Below are 15,924 nucleotides of genomic sequence, written 5' to 3' on the forward strand. Positions count from 1 at the left end.
CTCTTCATATCTGGTGGCCAAAGTATTGGAGCTCCAGCTTCAGTCTTTCTAATGAATATTCAGGGTTAAGGGGAGACTAATCCAATTCATGGGATTCACCCTCATGATGTAATCATTTTTCCAAAGACCCACTCCCCACCTCCTAATACCATCACCTTAGGGGTAAAGATTTAGCATTGAGAGTTCCCTGGTTATCCAGTGGTTAGGACTCCGAGATTTCACTGCCATGGCCCTGGGTTCAATGCCTGGTCAGGGAACTAGGATCCATCAAGCCTAGCTGCCCACACCAAAAAAAAGAGAGAGATTCAGCATGTAAATTCAGGGGGCCCCACAAATATGCACTCTATAGCAAGGCCCCAAACGGTGAAGCAGAGAGGGATGGCCTGGGTATTTTGTACCCCTGATCCCCAGGCCTGACTGGGATCCAGCTCCCTTTAGAAAGAGCGGACCAAGCTGTGATCAGCCTCATCCATCTACATCTTGGCTGGAGGCTTTGGAGGGCTGAATATGTGTGTATATATCTGTGTGTGTGTTCATACGCTTATGCACTAACTTAACCCCCCACCACCCAGAGTGGAAATACCCTTGCACCCACAGTCATGTGGACAAGCACAGAAGGAAAATCCCGAGTCATCCACATTCTCACTCAGCCTGATGGAGTAGACACAAATTCTACAGGCACACGGACACCATGTTCAACCCCAAATACCCCAGGCCACGCCAGGCCGCATGTGGACTCGTGGAAATGCATGCCTCTATCCACACAGATATTCTCAATATCTTGCAGGGAGCCTAGGAGTCTTGAAGACTCTGCTGCATTTTGACTCTGTGGAATTTTTTAAAAAATATTTATTCATTTCATTTGGCTGCACTGGGTCTTTATTGTGGCATGCAAACTCTTAGTTGTGGTATGTGGGATCTAGTTCCTTGACCAGGGATTGAACCCAAGCCTTCCGCATTTGGGAGGGTGGATTCTTAGCCACTGGACCACCAGGGAAGTCCCTGTCTGTGGGATTCTGCATGTATGTGCATGACCATACATGTCTCCTGCCTTGGTGTGTCTACGGATCTTTGTTTTTCAACATGACATCTGTCCACCTAGGTGTCTGTCTGTTTCTGAGTCTGCAACACTGTTTGGGTGTGTCTGGCTGTGTGTCTCTGTGTGTGTGTGTGTATGACTATGCCTGGCTATGAATCTGACTTGAGGTTGGGCCCTGACCATGTCTGTCCCTTTGGTACTGCTCTACATCTGTGCCCTGTGCATTTCTGTCTCTTGCCTGGGTCTGTTTCTCTGATATTCCATTTGTATTGACAACTGTGGTCTCTCTGTGTGTGTCTGTTGTCTCTGTCTGGAGCTGTTTGCTGGGTGCAAGCTGTGTGTTATTCCCCTGCACCTGTCATCTGGATGGACAAGGACTTCTTTATGTGTAGTCGTCACCTTGTGTCTGTGACTATGTGCTGCCTTTATAACTGGATATCTCTCTGTGTCTGTCTGCGGTCTGTGACTGTTCTGGCCTGTTTGTGTTGGTCACTTCGTGGCCATGTGTGTGTTGCCTGTTGGTGCCTGTATTCTGTCTGCTGTCCATCCACCTTCCTGGTGCCCCCCATGTCCACTCTCCATCCTGGCTCCCTCTGGCGGTACCATAAGGAATGGCCAGTGCAGATGGACCAAAGGGAAAAGAGTTGAAGGAAGAGGAAGCATTTTAGGCAAACTGTGAGTCCTGGGCTGCTACAGAGAAGGGAAGGTTTGGGTGTGATGGTGGGGACCACACATGGCCCAGCCTGGCAGACCTTGGGGGGGATCTGGCCTCTGAGCCCACAGACCTCTTGCCCACCCATCCTGCGGAAGGTTAGAAGGTAGGACGCCTGGGTCTCTCACAGTGGGTGGGGGCAGGAGCCTTCCTCTGAGGACGTCACCCGTTAAACTTCCTCTCTCAGCCACACAGGAAGCTGAGACGGCTCAGGGCCCAGCCCCGAGAAAGCACAGGCCCCCAGGACCCCTGGGGAAAGGGTCCTGCTGGGCCAGCCCTCCAGGGACCATGGGATCCACAGCCGAGTAAGAGCTGCCCCCTCTCCCATCCTCTGGACCAAGATTCCCAGACCAGGCCTGGGCTGGGGCTGAGGGGAGCAAGGCTGGGGTAGGCCCGGGAGGGACTGTGAGCCACAGGGGCAGGTGGATGGAATCAGAGCAGGACTCAGCTGGCCTACAGTATGGACTCTGTTCTCAGGCACATTCAGGCCACTCTGGGACCTCCCCCCGTCTCTCCCTCCCTCTCCCTCTGTATGATTAAGTTTGTTCCTCTGAGCGTGTGCCTTTTGATACATCTCAGTGATGGGGAGTCTGGCTTCCGGGGTCAGCAGTGAGGGAAGGGGGACTCTGCGTGTCTGTATGTGTGTGATTGATTGTGTGGGATTTATGTCAGTGTGAGGATGAAGCTCAGTGTGAGGAGGTCCCCATGTCTGGGACCATGTGTCTGCACTCCCTCCCCATCCTCTTTCTCTGTCTCTCTCTCTCTCTGAGCCCAGTCCCTGAAGCCTCTGCATGGTGGGTGGAGGGAGAGGGCCAGGGGAGGAAGACAGAGATGGCAGGCCTCCCACGAGGATCAGGGCAGGGCACACTGCCCTCTTTCCTTTGATAGGAAACCTGGGGTCAGTCCACAAGGCCCCATGAAGTCTTGGGGCAGGGCCTCGCACGTATACCCAGTGACCCGACCAGCTGTGCAAGAAAAGGGGGATGTTATTCATCTTCACACTGGCTCAGCCATACATGCACACAGTCTTACCTGGAGAGTCCGATCTTTTCAGGCAGATACAGTATAGAATTGCACACACACACACACAATCACACACATGTGCGGGCACACACAGAAGCAAGTCCCTGGACCCACTAAACCCTTTTCTGTCCCACAGAGGGGGTCCCCCTGCCCTGTTTGATTGGTTCTTCGAAGCAGCCTACCCTGCCTCCCTGCAGGAAGGTGAGTCAGGGGCCATCGCTGGAGGAGGGGAGATGGAGGGTGGGCCTGGGACCCTGCACTTAGTAGCTCATTTTCCGTGCAGATCCCCCCATCCTGCGGCAGTTCCCCCCAGACTTCCAGGACCAGGTATGCAGGCTGGCTCCTTTCCTCCCCCGGGGCCAGGGCCTGTTCCCCAGGGGGAGGGGACCCAGCGTCTCGGACCCGGACCACCACTGGGAGCTCTGCAGTGGGGCCCAACCCGAGTGGCCAAGCAGTGTGTGCTTCTCTTCATCCCCAGGAATCTATGCAGATGGTGCCTAAATTCTGCTTCCCTTTTGATGTGGAAAGGTATGGAAGGAAGCAGACCTCCGAGGACCCAGAGATCCAGACCTCTCATGGACCCCTCAGTACTCAAACACCCAGAGACTCAGACAGCAGAGCTCATATGCCCAGGGATCTGAAATTCAGGGGCCTAGGGACTCAGACACCCAGGGACTCTGACAAATAGTGACCTATACACCAAGGGACTCATTTACCCAGGGACTCAGGGTTCCAAAGGCCCAGGGATTCAGGGGTCCAGGGACCCAGGGCCTCAGGGGCTCAGAGATCCAGGGACTCAGGGACCCAGGGGCTCAGGGAACCATGGACTCAGGGATTCAGGGACCCAGGAGCTCAGGGACCCAGGGCCTCAGGAATCCAGGTACTGAGGAGATTCAGGGACTGAGGGACCCAGGGGCTCAGGGATCCAGGGACTCAGAGAACCAGGAACTTGAGGGATCCAGGGACTCAGAGAACCAGGAACTTGAGGGATCCAGGGACTCAGAGAACCAGGGACAGAGGGACCCAGGGACTCAGAGAACCAGGGACCCTGTCAACTAGGGACCTATACGCCCAGGGCCCCAGACTGATGGACACAGTATAAGGAGCACTGTCAGGGGCATGGAGGGGAGGGGGGTTCACAGGAGTGGGATGCCCAGGTCTCTGAGATCCTTTCCTGCTCCCAGGGAGCCCCCCAGCACCGCTGTACAGCATTTCACCTTCGCGCTCACGGATCTGACCGGCACACGCAGGTTTGGTTTCTGCCGCCTGCGGGCTGGTGCTCTCAGCTGTCTCTGTATCCTCAGGTGTGGGAGATGGGGGTCTGGGGGTGGGGGTTGGGGCCTCTGCCCAGGGGCACTACACAGAAACTGTGTCCACTCTCCACAGCCACTTGCCTTGGTTTGAGGTGTTCTACAAGCTGCTGAACACAGTGGGGGACCTCCTGGCCCAAGACCAAGTGAGACCAACCCTCCCTGTCATTTCTGCAGGAGTCCCAGCCCCACTCCACCCCCCACCACCACCCAAGCCCTCAGCCTCCCAGGCCTGACCTGGGCCCCTTGACTCCTCCCAGACCACCCAGCCTGAGTCAAGACCCTCAGAGTCCCCAACCCACGTCCTGGCTCAGACCTCCCACCCCCACCCAGGTCTCAGAGGTGGATGAACTTCTTCTGAATGTGCTGCAGCAGCCCCTTCCTGGGACCCAGGCCTCAATAGGTCTAGAGCTGGTGAGTACTCCTCACCCCTGAGCAGCTGCGGACCTCCGGTGGCGGGATAGGCTGTACCCAGGCCCTGAGGAGTACAGTCTACATCTCTCCCCCAGGGCAGTGGAGTGAGGATTGCCAGTGCACAGGGCCTGCAGCCCCCTGTCCCTGGGAAGAACATGTCGGTGAGCAGAGATGGGGAACCCTGGAAGGTTGGGATCCACGTGAGGACAATCCACTGACTGATCGGTCCTCCCCCTCCCCCTGTTTCCCCAATCCCTCGCTAGCTGTCCTGCTTCGTGGCCCCCGACTCCGGCCGCCTGCCATCCATTCCTGAGAACGTGAGTAGAGACCCCGGGAGGGAGTTCTCGGGGAGAGTAGAGGTCCAGAAACCAGGAGGGGGCTGTGAGATCCTGTGGTCCCTCGTGTCCAGCATCTGTCTCTTTTCTTCAGAGGAACCTAACGGAGCTGGTGGTGGCGGTGACCGACGAGAACATCGTGGGACTGTTCGCCGCCCTCTTGGCAGAGCGAAGGGTCCTGCTCACGTCTAGCAAACTGAGCACAGTGAGGCGGGGGTCGCCGGGCCGGGGAGGGACAGAGGCCTCGCTTGGCCTCTAGGGGCGGGACAACCGGGGCAGATTCCTAGCTCTAGCCCCATTAGGCGAGACCCGAGGACAAAGTCCTGGCTCTGCGCCTTTGAAGGTCATGGTTGCGTTGAACCCTGGTTCCACCTTGTTGGGGGAAATCCGAGGGGGATGCTGTATAGTCTGGCTTTCGTGCGCTGAGTCCAGGCTCCACCCACTACGGGCCGGAACAAGACTGGCTCCGCCCCCCAAAGGGTGAGCGCAGGGGGGCCTAAATTCTAGCTCCGCCCCTAGCAAGGAAGGACGGGGGAATTGGAGGCAGCAAGCTGGCCCCACCCTAGGGGCGGGACCAGGGAGGGACTGAATTCTAGCTCCACCTCTTTAGGGGTGGGGTCAGTGAGGCTAACCGTTGCTCCACCCCCAGAGGCGGGACCAGGTCCGGCTCAATTCTGCTTCTTTCAGGATGGGGTTGGTGGGCTGGGTGGCTGTCCTACCCCTAAAGGAGAGTGATCCGGAGAGTTGAATATTAGCTTCGCCCCCTAGAGAGAAAGAGACTCACACGTGCCGAGTCCTGGCACCACCTGCCCCCAGCACTGTAATTTGCAGAATTATTGGCCTTCACGTGAAAGCGTTTGAGTTTTCACTTCTTACCCAGTATTCGCTGAGGAAGGGGGGTGGAGGGAGACAGGAGACTGAGGACGTGAGGAATGAAGTCGGGGGAGCCACCGTCCCAGCGAGGAATCCTTGAAGTTGGGAGTCCAGGCTCTGACTCTAAGGGGTCCCCTCCACCCGTCCCTAGCTGACCTCCTGTGTCCACGCGTCCTGCGCTCTCCTGTATCCCATGCACTGGGAGCACGTGCTGATTCCCACGCTGCCGCCGCATTTACTGGACTACTGCTGGTGAGGGGCGGGGCCTGGGGAGGGGGCAGGGCTTGGGGAAGATGCCTGGGGTCCAGGGGACCCGGGGGCGGCGCCTGCGTAACCGGGCTCCCTCGGTCTTCCGCAGCGCGCCTATGCCCTACCTCATCGGAGTGCATGCCAGTCTCGCTGAGGTAAGAGGGAGTGGGCCTGGATGGCACGGGGGGGCGGAGTGTGTACCCTTCCCCTCCCGAGATCCTCGGGCCCTGAGCGGCCACCCCCTCCGACTCCCCAATGCAGAGAGTGCGGGAGAAAGCCCTGGAGGACGTCGTGATGATGAACTTGGACTCCAACACTTTGGAGACACCTTTCGACGACGTGCAGGCCCTGCCCCCAGACGTGGTCAGTGTCACCCTGTCCCCAGCCTCCTGCCACATCCGGTTGGCGAGGCTCTGCACCTGCCTGCTCAGCGCTGCCCCATTGTCCCCCAGGTGTCTCTACTGAGGCTGCGGCTAAGGAAGGTCGCGCTGGCCCCTGGGGAAGGGGTGTCCCGTCTCTTCCTCAAAGCCCAGGCCCTGCTCTTCGGAGGGTACCGCGATGCCCTCGTCTGCAGCCCGGTGAGTAGCAGGAACGAGAAGGAAGCAGCCCCGTGGGTGCCTGCAGAATTCAGAATAATAATACCCAGTTTTTACGGAGTGCTTACTTTGAGCTTCCGTTTGCGTGCTAAGTTGCTTCAGTCGTGTTCGACTCGGCAACCCCATGGACTATAGCCCTCCAGGCTCCTCTGTCCATGGGATTCTCCAGGCAAGAATACTGGAGTGGGTTGCCATTTCCTTCTCTAGCGCTTCTGTTTGCTCATCTGTAAAATGGGACCCCAATAGTACCCACCCAAAAAGGTCCTAAGTGTCTGAAATACTCGGACAGTGCTTGGCACGTCTCAATAGATAAACACTAGGTTTTACAGTTGCTCTTATTTTCTCAATGCTCATAACAATACAATGAGAGGGATACTATTATGGTCCCAGTTTACATATGAAAAAACCAAGGCTTGGCGAAAACCCACAGCAGGTGGGTGTTAAAGCCAGGGCTTTGATCTGCTGACTTTCAACCCTGACACCCTTCCCACCCCTACCCCCAGTTTCTCACAACTGTTCTATAAAGAGGTTGTCGGGGAGTTCGATCATTTGAGAATCTGATGTTCCAGTCAGCTCTGCCCTTGAACTCAGCCGGAAACGGTGCATTTCTCCTCCTCCTCTGTCTCCACTCCAGTCTGGCCCCCTTGTTTGTTTGTTGCCTGGATCAGCGCTCTCTTCGAGTCACTATAAGTCCCCTCTCCGGGTTCTCACCCTCGGGATCCATAGTCTGACCTCCTCGCAACCTCCAGAAGTCACTTGGGAGCATGAGTCAGGTCCCATCTGCCACCTTCCTCCGGGTAAAAGCCCAGGTCCTCCCTGCTGCCCACGAAGTCCTGCAGGAGTTCAAGCACACAGAGGCACTCCATCAATGTTCGCCGCGCAGAGGGACGGTAGAATAAGGAAGGCAGAATAAGGGATCCAGGAGAGCCGCGAGGAGCTTAGAATTCGAGTCCTTCTTCCAGGGCCAGCCTGTCACCTTCAGTGAAGAAGCCTTCTTGGCCCAGAAACCCGGGGCGCCGCTGCAGGCCTTCCACCGGCGGGCTGTCCACCTGCAGCTGTTCAAACAGGTAGGCCCGAGCCTTGGGGGCGGGGCTGAGGCCGGAGGGGCGGGGCTATGGGCGCTGATGCGCGCATCCCAGAGGGCGGAGCCCGGGCTGGAGGGATGGACGCCTGGGTTCACTGGGCGGGGCAAGACTTGGCCCCGCCGGATCCCCCTCTCCAGGGTCTCTGGGGTGGGAGAGGCATGAATTCTTGGATCTCTAAAAATGGAAGCCCCTGATCTGAGTTCCTAGGGATAAGCTTTACTTCTAGGTCCCTGAGGAGATTGGGCTGGAACCAAATTATTGAGTCCTAACGTGGGGGCCTCCTGGATCGAGGATGGAGGTTCATATTAGACTCCCTTTGCAGGGAAGGGAGGCAGGCTGGTCTCTTGGACCCCAGGGATGGGGGGAGGGGGAGGTGGAACATGACTTTTGGGTTCTTGGGGGAAAGTTGGATGAACTTCAGTATTCTTCGGGGCGAACTGGCTTCTAGGGTCCCTGGAGGTGGAATCGACCTCTTCCCAGGGTCACTGAGAGGTGGCAGGCATGTGTGGAGTGGCAGTCTTACTTCTCCGACCCTGTGAGCAACAGAGTGTGGTCCCTGAAGACAGATCCTGACTTGGGGTGGGGAGGGGCGGACCTCTGGCTTGTTGAGGTGGGCTCCAGACTCCTGGGGCCTCATGTTGGGGAAGGGTGGGGCCAAGGATGTCTTCTATGTCTTGATGGAAGTAGATCCCTAGAATTCGCATTCTAATGTTTTGGGCACCCCGATTTCCTGTTTCTCCCACACCCCCAGTTCATCGAAGGCCGACTGGAGAAGCTGAACACAGGTGAAGGCTTCTCAGACCTCTTTGAGCAGGAGATCACTTGTAGTGGGGCCTCCTCAGGTAAGCTCTGCACCTGGCCTCAGAGCCCCCACCCCACCAGCACCCCCGCTTAAGCCCACCCACCCTGAAAATGCTGTGCTCTCTGCTCTCTTCTCTGCAGGGACACTCCGCTCCTACCAGCTTTGGGCAGACAACCTGAAGGTAGTACCACCACTTTTAGTGTTTATTGCAAGATTAAATTAAACCCATAGCCATCCTCACTATACCCATTTATAAAAAGAGGCGAAAAAAATCAAGACTCAGGGAGAGGGACTTTCCTGGCAGTCCAGCAGTTAGGACTCTGCGCTTCCAATGCAGAGGGCAGGGGAGTTTGATCCCTGGTCAGAGAACTAAAATCCCACATACCACACACACACAAAGAAACACACAACAAACAAAAAACCTCTATGCCTATGGTGATAGTTATGCAACCACTGTAAACCTACCAAAAATCATTGAGTTGTGCAACTAAGGCAAGTGACTTGTATGGTGTGTAAATTATAACTCAGTTTTTTAATTTATTTAATAAAAAAGAAGATTCAGAGAGGGAAAAGGGTTTTTCCAGCAACACACAGCCCGGGTGGGCAAGGGGGGTCTAGGATAACCCCACATGCCTATGCCTCTCTTCCTTGGCTTTCTCTCTACAGAAAGGGGGTGGTGCCCTTCTGCACTCCGTCAAGGCCAAGACCCAACCAGCTGTCAGGAACATGTACCGCTCGGTGAGGCTGGGGTGGACAGACCAGTTACCAGGGTGACCAAGCCAGAGGATGTTTTAACCTCCCGTTTAGAGGACAATTTATCAGAACTGAACCAGCAGTTAAACCACTTGCAATGTTTCCTTTTATTTTCCATCGACTGTGTTCTTTCACATTTGTCAGATCACGTCTTTCCTATTTAAAAATGATCACCAGGATTCTTTGGCAAACATCTTGGGGTATCCCTTCTGAGACACTTAACATTCCTGCTTCCATGCTTAGTGTTTTGTTTTTCTCCCAAATCCAAAAGTTTTCTGGGACCAGCTCCTGCAGCTCGGAACCATCTGTTGAATTTTTATCCTTTGCTCGGCTTTTAAACACTGATTTTTTTTATGGCGTTCCGGCTTTGCCACTCCCTGTTTCATTTGGGGGTTATCTCCTCGGGGAATATTCCTTTTGTATTAGTCAAAGAGGCATGTTTGTATTGACTCCTTAGCTGGCACAGGGGGATTCTGAATGTATTTTGAGACACCCATGAGCAGATGGCAAGACGAATCTGTCCTCGGGGGTGGAGGGCCTGGTTCTCAAATGCCCGTGTCAAATCACTCTTTTGGCTCCTCCATAGGCGAAGAGTGGCTTGAAGGGTGTGCAGAGTCTTCTCATGTACAAGGTAAAGTCAGTGGCCAATGCCAGGGGGCAGTGGGGGGAAGCATTCCTGGCTTACCCACTCTCTTCCTAGGAAGGGGACTCTGGCCTGCAGAGAGGGGGCTCCTTGAGGGCCCCTTCTCTCACCAGCCGCTCAGACCGCCTGCAGCAGCGCCTGCCTATCACCCAGCACTTTGGACAGGTAAGCCCCTCCCACCTAGTGCCAATGCACACACCTGGAATTATCACCAAGTCCTTCTCCCCTTCCCTGCCTCCAATCAGACATCTCAACTACCCCCAAATGAGGTGCCCACACCATCCCCCATTTACAAAGCCCCCCTGATTCTGTAGCTCCTGAGGCCCCACCCCCAGCCCCCAAATGTGTCCTTTGCAGAACCGGCCCCTTCGCCCTAGGAGTCGTCCTAGCAGGAGACTCAGGCTGGAAGAGAAACCTTCTGAGTCCCTGGAAGAGAGGTAAGACTCCAAGGCAGGGGGTTGGGGGGTGGGTAGTGTTGGAAGTGGGGGCCAGACTGATGGGAAAGTGGGTCCCTGGACTCCAGACACTTTAGGGCAGCTGGTCTGGGGCAGAAACCTCAGGCTGCCCATCCTCACCCAGGACACCCTCCCTGAGCCCAGAGGATGCTCAGGACCTGTGGGCAGAGGAAGCACTGGACGGCAGCTTCCTGGGGTCTGGAGAAGAACTGGATCTGCTAAGTGAGATATTGGACAGCCTGAGCACTAGCGCCACGCGGACTAGTAGCCTGCGGCCCAGCCAGAGTTTAGACTGCTGCCACAGAGAAGATTTGGACAGCTGCCTTAGCCTGGTGAGACCCCCATTCCCTGGCCCCCCAGTCCTTCCCCATTTGTCCATCCAACCTGCCAGCGCCTGCTTCATCCAAAAGCCAGCAAACTGCCCATCTCCCATCCCTACCCAGCCTGACATACCGGGAAGATCGAGTTGGCAAGTGGATGATGACAAACCGCCAGAGCCCCAGTCCCTGTCCCTGCTGCCTCTGCACAACCCCCAGCCTTCAGATGCCACAAGCTCCGGGAAGCACCCCACTTGCCAACTGCCCTCAGAGGCCAGCCCAGAAATCGAGTCTCCATCCCAGTCTTTGACAGTTTCTGCAGACCCCAGCAGCAAAGGGGACCCTGGATCCTCTCCCACAGAGCCCCAGCCTCTCCGCTTCTCCCCTCCCCATGAAGCAACTGAAGAATCCACAACCCAGGAGGACCCCTACTCCCAGCTCTTGGCAGCACCCAGCCAGCCCAGCCCTCCGGAAAGCCCCCAACCTGAGCCCAACTTGGGTGTTACCTGGACATCCCAAGCCCTTGATTCTTTCTCGGATCTGGGTTCTCCAGAGAACCCTGGAGCCCCACCTTCAGAGGGCCTGCTCGCAGTTCACCTCCAGCCCCTCGAGGAGCCAGAAGCCCCCAGGTCACCAGCTGTACCTGCAAGCAACTGGCAGGAGCCCCAGGCCAGGAGCGGACCCAGAGTCGCTGAGCTTAAAAAGTGTTTTGAAGGTTAAGGACCAAGGGTCTGGGAGAGACTCTGGCCCCTTGTTAATAAAGCCTCAAGAGCCCAAAACTGGATTTTCCTGATGAATTTATCTGGGAGCCCTCTTTTGCTCAGAAACCCAAACCACTCACCACCTCCCCTCCTGAGGCAACCTCAGGCTGGCTCTTAGGTGCAGCTAAAAGCCCCTCCCTTCCAGGAAGCCCTCCCAGCCCCTAGGACCCTTGAGAACTTAGAATTCCTCTCCCAACAGCCTATGTGCCCTGTAGGAGTCTCCTTCATCTAGGCTAATTCCTACTCCTGCCAGCCCACAGGAAGGTCTTATAATATCTCACCACCCACTATATAGATATTTGTGTAAAGTGAGCAGCCTCAGTGTCCCCTGCCATCAAGGGCACAGTCTTAGAAGCACCTTCTTCCCTTCTATTGTTAAGCACTGGGTGGGTCTGATTGCCCAGGGAGGGCTCTGCCTTCCCCCAAGGTCACACAACCAGGAAGGGTGATGGGTAGAGGAAGGGGACCTAGATGGGCAGGCAGCCCCGCACCGTCTCCTTGGAGTCCTGGGGAGCCCGGGCCTCAGCTGCGTGGGAGAACTGAAAGGAAAGGAGAGGGGGGTAGTGTCGGGCCTGTGCGGCAGCGGGACAGATAACCGATGGTGCAGCAAGCGAGGAGGTGGGTCCCCAGCCCTGGCACCCCAACTGCAGGCAGAGTCAAGCAGAGGCGGCATGCTTCGCAGGGCCCGCCCGGCAGGTGCCCCATGGCCCCCCAAGTCCTCCAGAACCATCAGAGGCTGGTGTCTCGGTGGCTGTGAGAGAGCGAGCGCCGGGCAGTCCTGAGCAGTGGTGGTGGCTGCGGCCAGCCCCAGCCTTCAGATGAGCCGCTCCTCAGGCGGCAGCTTGAGGTTGGGGGGCGGAGGAGCTCGGGCACCCACCTGCTCCTCACTGCTGGGCCGGTAGGTGCCCTCTGTTTGCCTCTTCTCCCGTAGCTTCCGCACCAGCAGGACCAGACCCACAGCCAGGAGCAGGGCAGCCAGGAGGGAGAAAACCACGATGATGGCAGTGGTGGCCTCCTGCGACTGTGGGGGAGGGGGGACCAGTGTGAGTTACCCCTGAACCTGGACATCCTGTCCACCCCTTGACCGCAAGAAGCCTCTGGGGATGGTAATCCCCTCCCCCAACACCTGTTGCTTTGGGCGACTGGGTTCCTTCCCCCAGGGTTCCTGATCCCCATCTATCATACCTGGGCTTCCAGCCTCTTCCACCTGCTGTGTCTGGGGTCCTCCTTCCAAGTGCCTGCCACACCTAAGCTTCTAGCTCCCCCTTCTCCCTCCCTGAGAGGCACAGGGGGCTCCTGACCTTGCCAGGCAGGGTATTCTTGCTCACTCCCTTCCAGGCATTCTTGGTCTCCTCATTTGCCAAGTTGGCCTCCTAGTCTCTCCCACAGGGGTTCTCCAATGCCTCCCCCCACCAAATCCAACCAGTCACCCCTGAAAGTCTAGGCCCTCCCATCCGCTACCTGAGGGACTCCTCAATAAAATCCCTTCTGCTCCTCCTCCCCTATATACCACCCTCCCCACTCAACTCACCAGGGCTCCATTGGAGCCAGGGCTGGGGCCAGAGGGCGAAGCGGTGGTGTTCACACTTGTAGAAGTGCTCGATGTAGAAACTGCTGGGGAGTGGTAGAGAAGACAATGCTAAGTTGCTCAGTCGTGTTTGACTCTTTGTGACCCATGGACTGTATAGCCTGCCAGGTTCCTCTGTCCACCGGATTTTTCAAGCAAGAATACTAGAGTGGGTTGCCATTTCCTCTTCCATGGGACCTTCCCGACCCAGGGATCGAACCCACAGCTCCTTCATGGCAGGTGGATTCTTTACCTGCTGAGCCATCTGGGAAGCCCCAGAGAAGATGAATGAATACCCATCTATTCCTTCCCAACTGGGAACATCTTCATCATCCGTGGGCATTTCCCCTCACTAGAACTCTGCCCTTCTGAGTCTTTCATTCTGTGGGTACCCTCCATGAAGGGGATGGCCTTACTGTAATCAACCAACAGCAGATTGCAGTTTGCACTGAGTTGGGGGCTATTATAATGGATAGTGTCCGGAAACCCAACCCTTCCCCCCCACAACCCACCTCCCCGGCCCTCCCTCAGCTCTTAAGGAGCTGGGCGGATCCTGTATTTCCCCGGAGTGTCTGACTCACACACCTCCCCCCAGGCACCCGAAACTAGAATAGAGGGCAGAAAGGCAGGGTCCACACCTTAGGCCAGTCTGCTCAACCTGGGCCTAAAGCCCCAGGCAGGCTTCCTCCTGATTCACATTTCCCCAGAGTCCTCAACCTTACTGAGACTCCGGCCCGCAGGCCTCCTCTCCCGGCAGCTCACAATTCCACCCAACTCAGGAATTCTCCTAGACCAACTCCAACCGTCCAAGGAAGGACACAGAAATTCTAACCCTCCAGCTCTGACTCGATCGACTCCTGCTCCCAAGGCATCACATACCCGCTCTGGGTTCTTGACCTCTCAGTGTTCCATGGACACAGCTCTTCAGAGCCCAGACCCCCAGCGCCCCGGACCGGTACCTACCTTGCCCCCCGACCCGGCCCCAGCGGGCCAGCAGAAGTGGCAGGCCGAGCGCCAGGAGCGGCTCCAGGCTCGGGCTCGCCATGGGCCGGGTGACAGGCTGGTGGCACAGGGAAGGGGCTTGTCGCCGGCGCCGCTCCTACCGCATCTCCGGACGGGGGTACCTTCGACCCCGCACCTGGGAGCTGAAGGAGAAAGGCCAGGGCGTGGGGGAGGGGGCCGGATCCAGGCACAGGCCCCTGGGAGGGGCGACCCGTGCCGGCCACCCGCGAGTCCCGCCCCTCCCCGCCGCCAGAGGTCAGAGATTAAAGATTAACTCGGGGCGGCGCGTTCCTGGGCTAGGGAAAGGGGAAGGGGAGGGTGGGGGAGGGGGCGGCAGGCCCAGCCGCACGACCTGCCACCCTACCTGGTCCGGGCGCCTTCTACCTCGTTCCGGGTCTGGATGCCGGTCCTTCGCTCGAACCCTCGGTACGTCGGTCAGTGGCTGGGTCGCACTGTTCCAGCTCCGCCCGCTCACGTGACCCGGAAAGTTTAGTCACTCACCTGGGAGGGGAACGCACTTCCGGCTTCTGCACCTGAGCCTAGATGAGAGGGCGGGGCCTAGTGGGGGCGGGGCCGCGCCACGGACGCACCTGTAACGGGAACCCAATCCTACAATCGGAAGGCGTAAAAAGAAGTGTAAGCGCGCAGGTGTAAAAGCGGCCTCTCACCTGCACTGCCGGCACACCTGTAGAATTGTCCAGGTGTGGAAACACACAGGGCATGGAAACATCGGTGTGTGAAGCACTCTTCTCTTGGGCAGACGGGGATGGGGAGCCTCTAAGAAAAAAACAGCTATGTGGGACACACCTGCATGAGAGCTAACGTGTAAAGAAGACATCTGCACGGATGCGTAAGAACGCCGATGGGACACATCTGCTTTGAAACACGTCTATGTGGAGTGTAGCTGAAGGGAAGCCTACCTGTGGGGAATGCAGCTGTAGAGAACGCAACCTGCCTGTTAACAAACACCCGGCTGAGGCACTGTGGCGCGGGGCATATCTGTTTTGGGAATGTATCTCCCTGGCTCACCTATGAAATGAACAAGACTTGCAGGAGGAATTGCCGTGTGGAAAGACATTAGAAGCACCTGTACAAGACACACCTGCATTGAAGTACGCCTGTAGGGGACCCAGTTATATGAAAAAGTCCCATATGGATGAATATGTAGATGGAATACACCTGTGGTGGGGGAGGCTGTATAACGCATTCCTGGGTGGAGGAATACCTGCTGAGACACATCCTGCAGGAAACAACCCTGCAGGAGGGACAGCTGCATAGAACTGAGCTCACGTGAGAGGGAGACCTGAGCACGCCTGCGTGGGGCACACGGACATAGAAGCACATCTGAGGGGGGCTCGTGTGTACTGAGGTCCACCTGTCAAGCATGCAACTGTGAGAAACCATTTGTTTGGGGCATCTCCGTGTGAAAATACCTGTATCCCCCTGTGTTGTAGGGCACCTGCGAGGGCCACCTGTGAATGAAAACGTCTATGAGGAGACCCTCTGTAAGAGGCTTTGTCTGGAACACACGTGTTAGAGCACACCTATCTGGGCATATTGCCCTCACGGCTGTATCTTTGGATAAAGGAAGATGGTAATAAGACGACCCCATCCTGCAGACTCGAGAGTGAAGAGTTATGGTTAAGGGGAAATTAATGCCTTCCAGATCATAGATCAACGATGGGTAAGAATCCCAGGTCTAGTTAAATCTCTGCTTTGCCCCTTCCTGGGCATATGGACTGGGGTGAGAGGCTTAACCTCCTATTTCCTCATCCGTGAAGTGCGAAAGCCAGTCCCACGTACGTTTTAGGGTTTTAGAGACGACGACGCGAGAGGTGAGTAAAAGACCAGGCTTGTGCAACGCAATGAATCAACGTTAGCTATTATTATTATTCGCTGTCAAAAGGCCCGGGCGCCCCTCCCCCTAAAGGTGAATCGAGAAACTGCGCCCGAAACTAGTGGGAGGGACCTTCGGCAGGTGCACGGAG

At 56.7% G+C, this 15,924-nt stretch overlaps 2 protein-coding genes across 6 annotated transcripts; one reads left to right on the forward strand and one right to left on the reverse strand.

Annotated features, from left to right (window-relative positions):
* The first annotated feature begins 1,943 nt into the window (after nucleotides 1-1,943).
* DENND1C (DENN domain containing 1C) lies at nucleotides 1,944-11,385 on the forward strand. 3 transcript variants are annotated; one of them, XM_020916826.2, is made up of 23 exons: nucleotides 1,944-2,056; nucleotides 2,911-2,975; nucleotides 3,058-3,101; nucleotides 3,253-3,302; nucleotides 3,959-4,078; nucleotides 4,161-4,230; nucleotides 4,418-4,498; nucleotides 4,594-4,659; nucleotides 4,762-4,815; nucleotides 4,928-5,038; nucleotides 5,858-5,958; nucleotides 6,065-6,110; nucleotides 6,217-6,318; nucleotides 6,408-6,533; nucleotides 7,514-7,618; nucleotides 8,388-8,478; nucleotides 8,579-8,619; nucleotides 9,105-9,176; nucleotides 9,778-9,822; nucleotides 9,892-9,999; nucleotides 10,192-10,271; nucleotides 10,414-10,621; nucleotides 10,733-11,385. In XM_020916826.2, the coding sequence occupies exons 1-23, from the start codon at nucleotides 2,040-2,042 to the stop codon at nucleotides 11,324-11,326; spliced, it is 2,397 nt and encodes a 798-aa protein (XP_020772485.2). In that variant the 5' UTR covers nucleotides 1,944-2,039; the 3' UTR covers nucleotides 11,327-11,385. The 3 variants fall into 3 exon arrangements, with proteins under 3 accessions (XP_020772485.2, XP_070320947.1, XP_070320948.1); XM_070464846.1 differs by having other exon boundaries at nucleotides 10,414-11,385; XM_070464847.1 differs by lacking the exon at nucleotides 3,959-4,078 and having other exon boundaries at nucleotides 10,414-11,385.
* CRB3 (crumbs cell polarity complex component 3) lies at nucleotides 8,952-14,592 on the reverse strand. 3 transcript variants are annotated; one of them, XM_020916824.2, is made up of 5 exons: nucleotides 14,321-14,592; nucleotides 13,898-14,079; nucleotides 12,899-12,981; nucleotides 12,245-12,388; nucleotides 8,952-11,906 (listed from the first exon to the last, which is right to left on the reverse strand). In XM_020916824.2, the coding sequence occupies exons 2-5, from the start codon at nucleotides 13,977-13,979 to the stop codon at nucleotides 11,835-11,837; spliced, it is 381 nt and encodes a 126-aa protein (XP_020772483.1). In that variant the 5' UTR covers nucleotides 13,980-14,079; nucleotides 14,321-14,592; the 3' UTR covers nucleotides 8,952-11,834. The 3 variants fall into 3 exon arrangements, with proteins under 3 accessions (XP_020772483.1, XP_020772482.1, XP_020772484.1); XM_020916823.2 differs by having other exon boundaries at nucleotides 14,301-14,592; XM_020916825.2 differs by having other exon boundaries at nucleotides 12,899-12,978; nucleotides 14,301-14,589.
* Nucleotides 14,593-15,924: the final 1,332 nt, after the last annotated feature.

The sequence above is a fragment of the Odocoileus virginianus genome, chromosome 3 (genome assembly GCF_023699985.2).
Source record: "Odocoileus virginianus isolate 20LAN1187 ecotype Illinois chromosome 3, Ovbor_1.2, whole genome shotgun sequence".
Taxonomy (NCBI): Eukaryota; Metazoa; Chordata; class Mammalia; order Artiodactyla; family Cervidae; genus Odocoileus; species Odocoileus virginianus.

What these genes read in the sequence shown, in the direction of transcription:
- CRB3 (XM_020916824.2), bottom strand. Translation starts at nt 13,979, where the DNA reads ATGGCGAGCCCGAGCCTGGAGCCGCTCCTGGCGCTCGGCCTGCCACTT. An exon ending in GGGCCGGGTCGGGGGGCAAG is followed by an intron (nt 12,982 to 13,897) that starts GTAGGTACCGGT and finishes ACCACTCCCCAG; the next exon opens with CAGTTTCTACATCGAGCACT. An exon ending in CTGGCTCCAATGGAGCCCTG is followed by an intron (nt 12,389 to 12,898) that starts GTGAGTTGAGTG and finishes CCTCCCCCACAG; the next exon opens with TCGCAGGAGGCCACCACTGC.
- DENND1C (XM_070464846.1), top strand. An exon ending in ATGCCCTCGTCTGCAGCCCG is followed by an intron (nt 6,534 to 7,513) that starts GTGAGTAGCAGG and finishes TCCTTCTTCCAG; the next exon opens with GGCCAGCCTGTCACCTTCAG. An exon ending in TTGTAGTGGGGCCTCCTCAG is followed by an intron (nt 8,479 to 8,578) that starts GTAAGCTCTGCA and finishes TCTTCTCTGCAG; the next exon opens with GGACACTCCGCTCCTACCAG.